The following is a 15,435-nucleotide window of genomic DNA, read 5'->3' on the forward strand; positions in this document are numbered from 1 at the left end:
AATATATAAACATAAATGGTTAATATTTTATTAAATAAAAAATTTAGGTCGTGTCGGCCTAAACATAGACCTGCACTATTCACTGACCACTCTTAGTAGATTTAGACTGAAATTGATCTAAATTTAGGCCAATAAACCACACTTAGAGATGGCCTAAAAGTATCTGCGATAAGGGGTGTTAACCATTATCAACTCACATAAAATTTTAATTTTTTCACTTATCTCTCATGTCAAAGTTGACACCAACTCCAATAGCTCACACACTCTCAAGTAGGGCTGAGCATTCGGTTCTTTCGGTCCAAAACCGGACCGGACCGAACCAAATAAACCGAAAAATCGAATTATCATTCTTTTTGGACCGAACCGAACCGAAATTGTATTATGGATCGGACTGAACTGAACCGAAATAATTCGGTTCGGTCCGGTTTTGGACCAAACGAACCGGATTTTTAAAAAAAATATAATTGTATTAAAATTTTAAACCAAAAATTATGAAATCTAAAATATAATTAATGTAAGGTGATATGTAGAGTTCTAAGAGTGTATAAATATAATTACAAATTAAAATTTATAATTATAATTTTTAAGATATATGTAAAATACATATAATATAAAATTATAGTATTTATGATTTGGTCTATTCAGTCCGGACCGAATTTTATTTCGGTCTATTCGGTCTGGACCGAATAAACCGAATTTCTGAAAAATCAGGACTGAACCGAACCAAATTAACACAATTCGATTCGGTTTTTCGGTTTCGGTTCGTTTTTGCTCAACCTTACTCTCAAGGTGCTTAAATGGTCCTCACACTAACTCAAATAAAATTCCAAGAGGGTGCCAAAAATTAACTATTTCTCTCAGCACTCTTCAAGCACCCTTGTCATGTCACGTAGAATTTAGCACCTCTCTTGACATCCCTTGCTCCAAGAGCATCTCCAAATGGTACCAATTTTGCCACATAATTAAAAATAATATATTTTATACTTTTCTTTCATACCAACTTTAGCACCATTTTTTCAAAAAATACTCTAATGCACCCTAAGATGTAAACTTCACTAATTCAATAAAAAATGCATAATAGAAATATATAAGAGAAATGATATTAAGACCACAAATGAAATTAGCACCCTACTTTAGAGCAACTCAAATGGAGGGTGTCAACGCCTTATGGCATAATGTGATTTGGCACCCTTATTAGCACTTCAGTGAAGTTGAAAGATGTCATTGAGTGTCAAATGAGTTAGCATGGGGTGCCAACTTGGGGTGTCAGAGTTTGACGTCCCATAAAATACGGTGCCAATTTCATTTGCGGTCTCAATGGTGTATAAAATATCATTTATGTAATATATTTTATTTTGTATTTTTTTATTGAATTAGTGAAGTTGACATTTTAGGGTGTCAATTATTGAAGTATTTTTTGAAAAAAGGGTGCTAAAACTGATATGAAATAGAGAGAATTTAAAATATAATATTTTTATTACGGGAAAGTTGACACCCTTTGAAAAGTGCGAACCATTAAAGATGCTCTTATGTAATGCCAACTTTTGACACCCCAAATTTGCACCCTATGTCAATTCATTTGACATCCCAAAAAAGGGTGTCAAGCCATGTCATGCCACATGGCGTTGCCTCTTGATACCCTCCATTCGAGTTCCTTAAAAAATTAAGAGCAACTAGAAGCTTTATTTGAACTTTATTTTCTTATACTCTCTAAATTTTGATTTAAGAGTTTCTTTAGATAGACCGTTGTAGAAGCTCCGGATGCTCTTAGCCTAAGAAAGGTGTACTTAATCAAGATTTTAAATAATTTATTTGGATTTTTGAAATCAAGAGTTATTCAATTTGGATTTTAAAAAATCCTTTAAAACTCTGATGGTATTCAATAGAGGTTAGAAAAAGTCTTCTGAAATATGAGTGTATTCAATTTAGATTTTAAAAAGTCTACTGAAATTTGGCGGTATTTAATTTGGATTTTTAAAAATCCATTAAAATCTGATGGTATTCAAAAGTCCCTCGATTTTTTTATTTGAAAAAAGTGATGGATTTGCTAGTTTATTGTTAATCTTTTAAAATATATGAGACTCGAAGGATTTGTGGAAAATTTCACAAAATCAGTAAGATTTAGTAGGATTTTTCAATAATAATAAATTAACAAAAAAAAATTAAAATTTATGAATTATTATCAATATTTTAAAATCTGAAATGAACACCAGACTCTTGGGCATGACTATCAAACTTTTGTCAACCCACTTTTAACATATGCATATTTTTCAATATATGCATAGTTCAGCCAATGGCATGAAGTATGTCAGACAGATATGGGCATCAGTTTGCAGGGACTATCAAACTTTCGTCAACCCACTTTTAAAATATGCATATTTCAACATATGCATAGTTCAGCCTATGGCATGAAGTATGTCAGACAGGTAACTGCCATCTAAAACCCATATTTGCATAGCAGAGATTTGATCTCAAGGCATATAAAGCTCGGGTAAACACCGGGATGAATGCTCGAGAGTGTTGGTGGAAGTGAACTACTGGGGAAGGCCAGTTGATGAGCATTGGTCAGTTATCAAAGTTATATATTATTAAAAATAGGCTTAATGACCTTTTGAGACTTAAGATTTGTAAGAATATATATGTTTTTTTTTGTTTGATGAAGCACTGAAAACATATTTTTTAAATTTTGAACCGCCCAGTTTATAACGGTTTTTTCGTGATCATTGGGTTTTTTTCCCGATCCCAAGTTAAAAAGATACATTTTCAGTATTTCAGTGAACAAAAAGAAACACTTTTAAAACAAAGGTGATGATTATATTCATGTAAACCTTGAAGTTTAAAATATCATTAAGCCTTAAATATAACAATTTATTAGAAGTTGACATGGGTAAACTAAAGGGAATGGCATGTATGATGGCAAGGTGGCATGTTGTATGATGTCAAACAACATGCCTTGATCCTGAACTTCCGCATAACCAAAATAAAGTACTAATAACAAGTAATGTCTGAATCTCTGCTATTGGAATATGATTTCAACACAAGAACACTTTAGCCATCCTAAGCACCCTCTAAGATTAAAAGAAGATGATGTTGTTCAAGTGGATGCTAAATGTTGTTTGTGCTACAACCCAGTTATAGGCTCTCTTACTTAAACTTGCACTAGCGACGATAGTGATTGTCAAAGTTTCTACTTGCACAAGAGTTGTGCAGAATTACCGACACAGATTAATCACCCTAAGCACAACAAGCACCACCTTGCTCTCCAACCACGCCCTAATAATTACCTTTGTAATGTTTGTGGTCGTCGTGTGAAGTCATTCTCTTATGCATGTGATTGTGATTTTGATGTGTGTGTGTCTTGTGCTTTTGAACAGAAATTCCTTCGTCATGAAGGTCATGAGGATCACGTACTAACATTGATGCAGAGGGAAGCCTTTTTTAAGTGTGATGCCTGTAGAGAGGAAGCTAAAGACACTTCTTATGTATGTATCACCTGTCAGTTTTGGATCCATCAGAGATGTGCCTTATCTCCGTTCATTATTCCAGATCCTACTTTTCACCATCACCCTCTCCATCTTGTCTACTCCATTCCAGAAATGCATCGCTATTTCAAACGATTCTGTGCCATCTGCAACAAACGAGTTCACACCGTATACTGGCTCTATTATTGTCACAAATGCACATATTTTGTGCATATGAAATGTGCTACATCTTCGGATACATCATCTGTAATGTGAGAACTCTCAGTTTAATGTTTGCTTTTTCAAATTAGATCAACTATTTTATATATTTCATGTGCTGCTAGTACCTTTAAACTAATTTTAGTTTGTCCTTTTCAGATGCAATATTGAAGCTAATGGTATCGATAATGAACCAGATTTGGTAGAATTTCCTCTGCTTGACGAGGAATCAATATTTGATTTTATTATTGCCCAGTGTGGCAAGTTTGAAGTTCACTTTCAAGGTGAAGGTGAAAACTCTTTCACTGTGTCAACGACATCTACTTGTCCACACATAATTGATGAGCACTGGAGTCACAAGAATCATCCATTAGAACAGCTCCACTTCACTCTTAGTGATATTGATAGCGACGATGATAGTGATGATAGAAAAGTGTTGATATGTGATGGGTGCATTCAGCCTATAACTGTTTCCCGTCCATCTTACTACGCTTGTATTCAGTGTGGTTTCTATCTCCACTCCTTCTGCGCAAGTAAGTTGCCAAAAGTGTTGCCTGCAGGAGCATCCCTATTTCACCCACAACATTCTCTCTTGCTTCAGAAGAGGGATAAATTTTATAGCTTTGTATCATGTGAAGTTTGTGGCTACTTCACAAATGGATTTTACTATCATTGTGATACCTGTGATATTAATATTGATATCCGTTGTATATTCTTACCCACCAGGATCAAACATAGATCTCACAAGAACCACACCCTTGTTCAACGTCCATTCTCTAATTCTGTGTGTTGTGTAGTTAAGATACGCATCACTTTTGGAGTGGAATATGCATATGAAACTTGCAGCAACTTCCAGATTAATATACTCTCTGCATTTTATCCGAGTAGGATGAAACATAAATATGAGATTCACCCTTTAACCTTGAGACACCCTCCATTCTTCTACGAGGGAGTATTTTATTGTGAAATATGTGAAGAACAGGTTAACAATCAGTTGTGGCTCTATCACTGTGGTGAATGTGATCATTCTTTTCACTGTGACTGCCTCCGTTGGTACGAGAGCATAAAGTTAGGGGGGACCATTGAACTACCGTTTAGCAATCAAACACACACACTTGCATTGGTTTTAAAGAAGGCTCCAAGAAAGAATTTACCCCCTTACGTTTGTGGAAATTGCGGGCACAGCTATAGGTTGAAGATCTTATTTGAATGTGATGGTTGTAGTCTTCTCATCTGTCGCAACTGTGTTATTGAAATCTTGGGCGAGTAACAAGTCAGTATCTTTCGTGAACTTCCCAAACTATTTTTTAAAATTCTACTTATTGTATTCCTTGTAAGCTACACGTAGCATTTTTCTTTTTCCACCAGATAGTACTACAAATCATTCTCCTGCACATAAGTTTCTGCAGTGTTTCAAGGTAATCGAACTGATTTAAGCCAACTAACTACTTGCAAGTTATACAGATTACTTAAGTTGAATAATGAGAAGTCCGAAGGGAATCATATAGATAAGTTTGAAAGATAAATATCCTATATAGTTTGACAACAGTTGAGTACTGCGGATGATAACTGGAAAAATAATCTCTCCAAACAAGAGCTGCTACGGGTAACACCAAGTTGGACACTAACAAATTTTACATTCTGCAAGACTTCTATCTATGCATGTCCTTTGCTACCTGCAATTAGCTGGTTAGCCATACTGGTGGTAGGCTCTTCTGCAAGCCACTATGTCTCATCTGACTATCATTCTTTTCGGAATTCTCAGAGGTTATTTTGATTGTATTAGCATATGGCATCACCCTTCATAATAGTAAACATTTCTGTGCTATAATATTAGCAGATAAAATTCTATTAACCAGACGGGAAGCAATGACTCGACCACACTGGCATCTAAGGACAATAATTTTTTCAATGAACATGGTGAAGATGAGCAAACAATTAAGCAGAGTTTCAAATTTTATTAGATATGTTGTAAATGTTTTCAAACCGATAACATAACTCTGAAAAAAAAATATGATATCCTATTATTATTCCCAAAACAATGTAAAGCTATATATCCTTCAAGCAATCAAACAGGACATGTTTAACAATGTTTACATGATTATAAAGAACAAATATCCAATAAGAAAGAAAAAAAACGCACAATCTAGGCTCTTGGGCTGTCAACGCCACCATACCCCAAACATAATGTCAGTTTTGTGGGCTTAAATGGCACTATCACCATCTTTGATTCTTTAAACACTTTTTGCTGTCCACTTCCATTTTTGCTTCTTCTAAATTTGGAGCTAAAGCTTTTAAAGTGACCAGGCTTTCCCATTTTTGGATCTTGATTTGGCACCTTCTTTTCACTCTTTTCTTTCTTAAGTGAAGCATACCTTTTTAGAATCCCCTTCACTTTCTCCATCTTGTTCTTTTCTCCACTAGAATTTCCTTCACTTTCTTCATTATTCTTACATTCCTTCAATGTAGGCTTGCTTGATTCTTCTTGGCCTACTTTTACTGGTCTCACTTTTTTTCTAAAGCTCAACCCCTTTAGCTTACTTGGAGCTTTTGGGCTCGAGTCGATGAGTAATGTCAGTTTATTGTCTTCCATGGATCCATGTCGAGCCCATCTTGCGTAGGCCGAGCCTTTTGGCTTGGCCAACCCATGTTCCAATGGTCCCAACTTCTCTGGTTGCTGGTGCTTATCCTCGTTAAAGCGGCTGGTGTCAACTGGCCACTCACAACTGGTGGGCCTATATGGTGAATGAGATTGTGATCTTCTATGGACACTTTTTCGTCCTCTTTTTTCTTCCCTCACCTTGTTCAAAGCAGCCATAAACGGATCAAAATCATCGTTCCAAATGTTCTTTCTTGTAAAAGAAATGTTAATCACAGATGTAGGAGACATAGTTGGACTAGGACAAGTTGTTGCATTGCGATTTTGTAGGCGAGGTGGGAGTTTCAGAGGCTTCACTTGACCATTAAAAAATAATTCATCCGCAAACGCCATTGTAGGCAATGAATCCACACGTTTGATCGGTTCATTCTTAACTTCTTCGTATTCAAATTCGGAATCATTACAAAACCCTTGAAATTTCGCAAACTCAAATAAGTTGGAGTCTGTATCTTCCTCATTTGTACTCTGCATATCGGACTCATAGCCAAATATTGCACTTCCTATGCGTTGAACAGGACTACTTGGCGCGCTATAATACTGCATGGTGTCTAAAGCTGGATCATTTGGGCTGCTTGGCTCAGTTCCATAAGAAGAACCATATGAAACTTGAGGCTTAAACTGAAGCATTTTGCTGATGATGAAAGAAATGGTTAGATTGATTGCAAGGAGGATTGAGTATATAAAAAAGTTGTCCTCAATTTAAGGGTGGTTAAATCACATGTGTGACCCTTTGCTTCTAAAATAATTATCAAAGACAAATATACTTGTTTATGTTCCTCACAATATGCAAGATGAAAGCAGTCAACTTGAGCACTAACACATATATACCATATATTGGAGTTTAATGGAGTTTTGCTTAGTGCATGAACTATAGTTTGTCCTTTTGGGTTTTCTTTGATATATAAAAACAAAATGTTCGGTTATGCATGCCCCTTATACGAGCATTATAGGTTTTGTGGCTTTAAATCCATTTCAAATTAACTTTATGTTAATTTAATCGCTATGTATATCCTGTAGTCTATACATTTTAATTATCTCACAAGACATGTTATCTGTGTAGCCCAACTACAAGTAAAAATCAACTAAAATATTGTAGTGGTTAGCGTAAAGATTTAATATAATATGGATGATAGTGTCTATGTTGTGCAATATTTAAAATTAGAATATAAAATAACAGACAAACACTAGACAAGTGTGCTTTGTTTAAAAGATCATATCATCAAAATCTGGCAGCAGAATACTAGTAATGTTGCAAAATGACTCGTGACAAGGGCTACGACTGATCCTTAAACTCGTGACAGATTACACGATACTTGGGTTTCTTAGCCCCACGGTGTCGTCTTCTCATCACTTCTGACTCTGAAATGTATCGTATGTACAACAGAATGAAAACTTCTGGTATTCTGTAAAGGAATTTTCTTCAACAAGTTTATATGATTGTACAGCTGTGATAAGCTTGGAGAAACCATATGCTTTGACCGGCATAGAATTCCAGGCCATATGTTGAAAGTCTCTAATACAAGACAGGCTCTTATTTTGCGACTTGATTCCTTAGTAACCGAATATGTATCCCAGTCCCAGTCATAAAAAAGGATCTCGGAACCTAAGAAACCAGTATATAAATAGCCGTATCACGCTTCTGGAGCTGGGGAGGATGATATATGCAGATCTATTCGTATAAGTAGTGGTTGTTTTGGTAAAGACCATCGAGCTTTGACATTGCAATACAGATTACAGATTATAGAAGATAGACTAGTGATAAGATATATAAACAGCTACCAATAATCCCCACATGAACATACACCGTCAACAAATTTGTGAAATCTATAATTATCTCTCATAATAATTTCTCTGTTTTCTAACTTAGATATGTACTTTATAGCTGAGTGGCAATCTCCACAAATCCTCAAGTTCTTGATTATTCGTAAAGGGGTTCCAGCTTGTGTGCTAATTAATCCGAAAGCTACAGCAAGTTTCTCGCTGTGTCCACATAAGCTAGACTCCTTTTCGGCCTCCCCAATGTTCTGTAAAACAAAGCTCGTATCAGGGACATAACCAATGTCTTTTATCTCCGTGTACAAGCTATCCATCTTTGCTGATATTTTGTCCATTAAAGGGTGTTTTGTATCTCCGACCATGAAGCTGCTAACTTTTCTATCAACCTCAATCCAACTGCAACCTGGAGATTTTGTCACCCCTCGTTCCTTCATCAGACAACGTATTCTTGATGCATCTTCCCATCTTCCAACCACCGAGTAAATGTTAGCTAGGAGAATATAGTTTCCAGAACTTTCCGGTTCAAGTTTAAAGAGGTGTTCTGCTGCATATTCTGCAATATCAACATTGCAGTGGATTCTACAAGCGCCCAACAACGACCCCCAGATTGCAGCATTGGGCTCAAATGGCATCCTTTTAATAAACTCCACAGTTTCACTTAATTGACCAGCACGTGCCATTAAATCTACCATACAAGCATATTGCTCCATAGCAGGATTTATAGCATACTCATTTTCCATCATATTATAGTACTTCCAACCTTCACCTATTAATCCTGAGTGACTACAAGCTGATAACAGATTTGTAAAGGTGAAATGATTTGGTTTTACTCCTGTAGCTATCATGGACTGAAAAGTATTGACAGCATCCATACCAAGACCATGCATTCCATACACTGCAATTAAAACATTCCATGAGACAACATCTTTTTCTGGTATCATGTCAAATAGTCTTCGACTTTTTTCAATCGCACCACACCGTCCATACATATCAATAAGGGCATTCCAAACAAAGTTTCCCAAGTTTAGCCCATGCCTGATGACATATTGATGAATTTCTTTGCCATGACGTATAGCAGATAATCTTGAACAAGCAGGAAGGGTCGAAACCATTGTAACTGTATCAGGTCTTACATTAGTCAAAACCATTTCCCTCAACAGGTTTAGAGCATTAACTCCAAACCCGCTTTTTGCACAAGCAGCAAGAATTGAGTTCCAAATTATAACATCCTTAATTGTGAGCTCATTAAAAACAGAGCAGGCGGTTTCCAAAGAATTGCATCTTGAGTACATCGTTATAAGAGCACTTCCAACACCTGTGGAGAGCTCAATCTCGTTCCTGATGATAAAACCATGAATTTTCTTCCCCAAGTCCAAATCCTTTTCTTGGGCACAAGCCGCCAATGCACTTGAAATAGAGATTACATTAGGATATATGCCCTTAACGCACATTTTATAAAATAACTCTCGAGCTGTTTTACCATCACCATATCTAGTAAACCCTGATATCAGTCCGTTCCATGTAATAACATCAGGTTCAACTCCTTGTAACTCCATTTCATGGAGTAGCTTAATTGCATCTTCGTGGTAACCTCTACTGGCATAGCCAGCCAGCATTGCATTCCATGACACTATATCTTTATGTTTGATCATACTGAATTTCTTTTGTGCTACCTCCAAATGCTGGCATTTCGTATATAAATCAACTAAGGAATTGCCAACAAGCAAATCTGAATCCAGTTCATCTGTTTTTATGCAATATCCATGAATTTCTTTTCCATGCTTATACAAAGACAATTTAGTACAGGCTGAAACAACACTAGCAATAGAAATCGAATTTGGCCTTACTCCTGCATTTACCATTTCCCTAAACAAACACAACGCTTGGGAATAATTCCCATTCTGTTCCTGTCCTGTTACCAGTGCCGTCCATGACACCACATTGGCTTCAAAATTATCCCACCAGCCCAGTTCACGAAAATATTTGTATGCTGTCTCAAACTGTCCATCTCGAGCATATCCTGAAATAATGGAGTTCCATGTCACTCTATCAGGTAATATTTGTTTAACCTTCATATCACTAAGGCACCGCAAAGCCTTTTCAAACTCTTTCTTCTTTACATAACCATCAACAACCATGTTCCACATAACAACATCCTTACAATCATCCATCACCAACCGTTTCGCAATATCCAACTTCCCACATTTCACAAACATATCAATCACAGACCTCCTAACACACAAATTCCCCTCAAACTCAATACTCAACATATAATCATAAACCCCCTTCCCAACTCTATAATCCTTCATCTCCGCGCACGCTTTAAAAACCTTCGGAAACACAAAATGATCCGGCCTAACCCCTTCTTTAACCATCACATAAAACAACTTAACCACCTCCTCATAATCACCAATATCACAATACATCCCAACAATAGAAGTCCAACTAAACACATTTCTCTCACCCATTTGATCAAACAATCGACGCGCACAGTTGACAAATCTCAACTTACAGTACAATTCAACCAACTGACTTCCAAGAAACACACACAACTCAACTCCACAAACAATCATATGAGCATGAACTTGAAAACCCAGCTCCAAATCACCAAAATTTCTACATTTTTGCAGAATCAAAGCATAAATTTCCACACATTCATATGGGTTTGTGAAATCTAATGATTGAAGCATAAAGGTCACATTTTTCACGAACTCGTTTTTATCAACTCTACTATGAACACTATATTGACTTCTAGTATTGATTTTGACATGTTTTGGGTAAATTGTATAAGCAAAATTACATGAATTTGTAGTGGGGAGATAGTGTTTTGGTGAAATTTGCTTGTGCTGATATAAAAGATTAAAATGAAATGTTGATGAAATGGCCATGTTTTTTTGTCAAGAGTGTTATCTCCAATACATGTAACTAAGTTGAGGTTGCAGTTATATTACACACACATGGAAATAGAATGTCCACACAGGCTTTGCCATGACAACCATAAAATCTGAAAGTTTCCGTACCAAAATTTGTGTATTTTTAATCGTTCTCGCGATGTCATGACTTAACACAAAATATCGTAAAATCTTATAACTCTTTGCATTCTCATGAAGTTTCGGTAACAAAATTTGTATATTTTTAATGGTTCTAGTGATTTTATGTACTATAAAAAAAAAAACGTATGATCATATAAGTCTTTTCGTTCTCATGTTTTTATCTATCAGGTAATATTTCTTTAACCTTCATATCACTAGGAGTGCATAGAAAAAATGTGTTATAATATGTTGGTCGCTTTCTAGAGAGAAGTCGGAAATTATGTTGTTGGCAGGGGTATAATCTGTTTACATTAGTTTAAAGTGCGGTAAGTTCCATAGCACTATAGAGATGAGCAACAGCAAAAATTAATAGAAATCTAGACTGATAGCGATTTTTGAATTTATATAATTGTCTATGGTACAATCCAGCTAAGAAACTTCGGTAGCACTAGAGATGGAAATCAGGCTCCCACTAAGACTCTAAATTTTTGCTTACAACTCTGATCTACACACTCAGTTATGTTGCATGTCCTCTTACTGTAACTCCAGTACTTGACAGAATTTAAATTATTTTTTCGGTGTAATTTCAGGATGAGGATTTACCTTAAATATCTCCTTGCTATTAATCAAGGACAGACTTATAATCGATAGTCTTACTACAGTTATAAGCAGGAGCTCCAGATTCCTATCACCACAATGTTGTCCCCAAAGTGTGCACTAGCGTAAAGTAACTAGATGATGGTCTTTTGTTTGAACAAACCATCTTGAAGGTCTTGGTTAAGCTATCGAAACCTAATACAATCGCACTCCAGTATGAATCCCAAGAATAGTACATCTTTATGTGCATCGGAGGTGTTAAATATATGATCCTATTGGGGGCTTCGTCTAACACCTTAAGGTTTTAGATGAGCTGGTTACTGAACATGGTATCAGAGCTTAGGCAATTTATTGTGGACACTAAAGGCAATTAATACCCCAAAGATGGGTGCTGGTGTTTCACTCTTCGACCTATAAATGGGCTTTCGAGTGAGGGGAAGTGTTAAATATATGATCCTATTGGGGCCTTCGTCTAACACCTTAAGGTTTTAGATGAGCTGTTTACTCAACATGGTATTAGAGCTTAAGCTGACGGGAGAACTAATGTTCGATTCACAGCCACCCCCAACAATTTATTATGGACACTAAAGGCAATTTATACCCCAAAGATGGGTGTCGGTGTTCCACTCTTCGACCCATAAATGGGCTTTCGAGTGAGGGGGAGTGTTAAATATATGATCCTATTGGGGCCTTCCTCTAACACCTTAAGGTTTTAGATGAGCTGGTTACTCAACAGGAGGCAGAATCCTAAACTGACTCCTGAGGGGATTTGTGTAGGTTTCTGCAAAGTACAGCAACCCGTGGCAAGAACCATCAATGCGGCTAGCTTGAAACTCTACCATCGAAATTGTTGATGCATGTAGTATCCTACCTTCTCCATTTTCACTTGCTACATACAAAGCCATCTCTGTTGGTCGCGCAGTGTGCAATTTCGGGATCAGCAGTGTTTTGTGCTCAACCTCAGCAGAATCATACTGCATGTGAGCGAAAAATGGATCATCAATGATTTTGCACCATGATTTTGTAACACACGTCAGTTTTAAAAGTGATTTTAAATGTTGAAATAAGTTGGGCGATAAATGGGGGGATGACTGATGTTAATGTTCGCCCGTAACTTCAAAAATATTTTTTTAACTAGACATCATTAATTTGGATGTGTTACTAGATGGTGCCTTTTAAATTACTCAACGTAAGCCCGATTAACCTAAATTGGAATGAAACTCCAAAACAAAAATGTACTAGAATATCAATCTCATTTACGTACTGAATTTAAATTCCATAAGATAAACAACACTTGCAATTTTTTTATAGAACATAAGCCCATAGGCCATATGCGAAGATCAATTAATCCCTAAAACAAATGTGAAGATAGTTTGACTACAATCATTTCTGAAAGATGCAGAGAAAAAGTCCCATGCGTGTTCGTGTTAATCATATAGGCAAAGAGCAAGAGTCAAAGTTGATATAGAAAAAACTGCAGTCTTCAGCACAGTAAAAATAAACTCTGATATGCTAAACTCTGATATGCTAAAATCTGAAATGATAAAATCTGATATAAACTCTGATATGTCAGTTCAGGTCCAGCACATGATAGCTCAGGTTCAGCACAACATAGCTCAGCAAAAGTTAGTTACAGATTAGTGGCTCACAATGAGTCTTGTATCAAGTATATAAGTCAGTCAGAGAGAGCAAAAGTAAAGATTAGAACTGTAAAATAAACTTGTTTTTACTGAATGAATATCTCCTTCTTCTTCACGATTGTTGTATGTATATGTTTCATATCTGCATCTTAAACTCCATTAATGGAGCTTCATTTACAAAAGTGACATGGTATCAGAGCTGTCATGTGTTGGACCTGAGCTGACATATTAGAGTTTAGCATAACAGAGTTTAACATATCAGAGTTTATATCAGATTTTATCATATCAGATTTTAGCATATCAGAGTTTAGCATATCAGAGTTTAGCATATCAAAGTTTATTTTTGCTGTGTCTGAAGACTACAGCTTTTGCTGCATCAAATTTGGTTCTTACTTTTTGCCTATATGATTAACATTCTAACAGAAGACTGTTTGTCTGGAAAAGGAATTCTAGTTTGTTTTGAGAATTGACAAACATCACAACAATCAGCATTATCATGAACTCCTAATTCTGAAATGTTTTTAAGAACAGACAATGAAGGATGCCATAATCTTATATGCCACTGATTACTTGAGACACTACACATATTAGCAGAAGGAATGAGATGATTTGTATGAAGTTTGTACAGGCCTGCATCTAATTCACCAATCTCTGTCTTCTTCTGAACAGTAAGGTCCTGAAACAGACATTTTGAAGAAGAAAAAGAAATAATGCAAGAATTATTTGTTGTGAGTTTAGGTATAGATAACAGATTGCATTAAAAATCTGGAACATATAATACTTCTTTCAGAGTAATTTATGAATTAAGAATTACATGTCCAGTTTGGGTAACACAAGCTATGTGGCCATTTGGAAGAAGCAATTCAGATTCAACATGTTGTATATTGACTAATAGATTTTTATGAGGAGTTATATGATATGTAGCACCAGAGTCTAGAATCCAAGTATGTGCAAGACTATTAAACTGAACATTATTGACTTGACAAGCAGGAACATGCATTGAAGTGTACCTGCACAGTTTGTTTCAGACTTAGCAGTATTCATCCATGTAGCATTAGAGATAGCAGGTGTTTTGCCCTGAGTCTGTTGAAGTAGATTCAAAAGTTGCTGATATTGACTTTCAGTGAACATTGAAGTAGACTCCTTGTTTGTACCAGTGATGGCAAAAATTTCAGATTGTTCAACATCAGTAGTTGTTACAGCATTAGCATTAAACTTTCTTTGTGCTGATTTGACCTTTGGTTTTGGCTGACCATACAGCCTATGCCAATCAGGATATCCATGAAGTGTAAAACACTTATCCTTCATATGACCTTGCATCTTACAGTAATCACACATCACACTTGAATCTGTGAATTTCTTGACTTGCTTTGCCTTAAAGCTATTGTGCATTTTTGCATTCATAGCAATATTTTCAGGAACAACAATCACATTACTAGAGTAGTCTCTCTGATTTTCCTCTTGGAACAATATTGAATAGGCTTGGCTAATATCAAGTAGTGGATTCATGAGTAGAATCTGACCTCTAACAAATATGAATTGCTCACTTAATCCCATCAGAAACTGACTCAACTTAGTTAATTTCTCATACTCAAACAATTTTTGAGCATTTCCACAAGCACAAGTAGTAGAAGTACAAACACACTTAGGTATTGGTGATAGATTGTCAAGTTCATCAATCATACTTCGAGATGTTGTAAAATAGGTAGTTATTGATTTCGTACCTTAACTTAGAGATGCTAGATCTTTTCGAAGTTGAAACAGGCGAGGAACATTACTCTGATAGTACCTTGCAGAAAGATCATCTCAGATCTGCTTTGTAGTGGTGAGATAAACAACACTTTTGCGAATTTCTGATGAGATGAAATTGAGAAGTCAGGATATAACCAGATCATTACTTCTCATCCACAAACTCAACTGAGGAGAGTTATTCACAGGTTTTGGTTGTGTACCATCGATGAATCCAAGCTTTAATTTTACAAATAGTGCGATCGTAACCGAACGACTCTATTGGTGATAGTTTTGGTTGTTTAACAACTCTGTAACTGGTG

The 15,435-nt window shown here is 36.1% G+C and overlaps 3 protein-coding genes across 3 annotated transcripts in view; 1 reads left to right on the plus strand and 2 right to left on the minus strand.

Moving 5' to 3' along the window:
- The window catches only part of LOC141708606 (uncharacterized), an 80,414-nt gene extending 75,333 nt beyond the window's left edge, over nucleotides 1-5,081 (plus strand). Inside the window, exons 2-4 of the mRNA XM_074512317.1 lie at nucleotides 3,375-3,482; nucleotides 3,595-3,650; nucleotides 3,840-5,081. Of these exons, the coding sequence (XP_074368418.1) occupies nucleotides 3,375-3,482; nucleotides 3,595-3,650; nucleotides 3,840-4,950 (1,275 nt within the window). The 3' untranslated portion in view covers nucleotides 4,951-5,081. The remainder of the gene's footprint in view (nucleotides 1-3,374; nucleotides 3,483-3,594; nucleotides 3,651-3,839) is intronic.
- Nucleotides 5,082-7,565: 2,484 nt separating this feature from the next.
- Nucleotides 7,566-11,050, minus strand: LOC141668703 (pentatricopeptide repeat-containing protein At5g40410, mitochondrial-like). Its single transcript, XM_074475688.1, has one exon. It carries the CDS (start codon nucleotides 11,001-11,003, stop codon nucleotides 8,115-8,117), a length of 2,889 nt encoding a protein of 962 aa, XP_074331789.1. The 5' UTR covers nucleotides 11,004-11,050; the 3' UTR covers nucleotides 7,566-8,114.
- A 1,419-nt stretch (nucleotides 11,051-12,469) lies between these two features.
- Nucleotides 12,470-15,067, minus strand: LOC141708615 (uncharacterized). The gene is made up of 4 exons (XM_074512329.1): nucleotides 14,395-15,067; nucleotides 14,199-14,317; nucleotides 13,860-14,060; nucleotides 12,470-12,718 (listed from the first exon to the last, which is right to left on the minus strand). The coding sequence occupies exons 1-4, from the start codon at nucleotides 15,065-15,067 to the stop codon at nucleotides 12,470-12,472; spliced, it is 1,242 nt and encodes a 413-aa protein (XP_074368430.1).
- Nucleotides 15,068-15,435: the final 368 nt, after the last annotated feature.

Source organism: Apium graveolens, chromosome 1 (assembly GCF_009905375.1).
Source record: "Apium graveolens cultivar Ventura chromosome 1, ASM990537v1, whole genome shotgun sequence".
Taxonomy (NCBI): domain Eukaryota; kingdom Viridiplantae; phylum Streptophyta; class Magnoliopsida; order Apiales; family Apiaceae; genus Apium; species Apium graveolens.

Coding starts and splice junctions, on each gene's coding strand:
- LOC141668703 (XM_074475688.1), bottom strand. CDS start 11,003: ATGGCCATTTCATCAACATTTCATTTTAATCTTTTATATCAGCACAAG.
- LOC141708615 (XM_074512329.1), bottom strand. CDS start 15,067: ATGATTGATGAACTTGACAATCTATCACCAATACCTAAGTGTGTTTGT. Junction 14,318..14,394: donor GTCTGAAACAAACTGTGCAG/GTACACTTCAAT, acceptor CTTGGATTCTAG/ACTCTGGTGCTACATATCAT. Junction 14,061..14,198: donor GTGTTACCCAAACTGGACAT/GTAATTCTTAAT, acceptor TGTCTGTTTCAG/GACCTTACTGTTCAGAAGAA.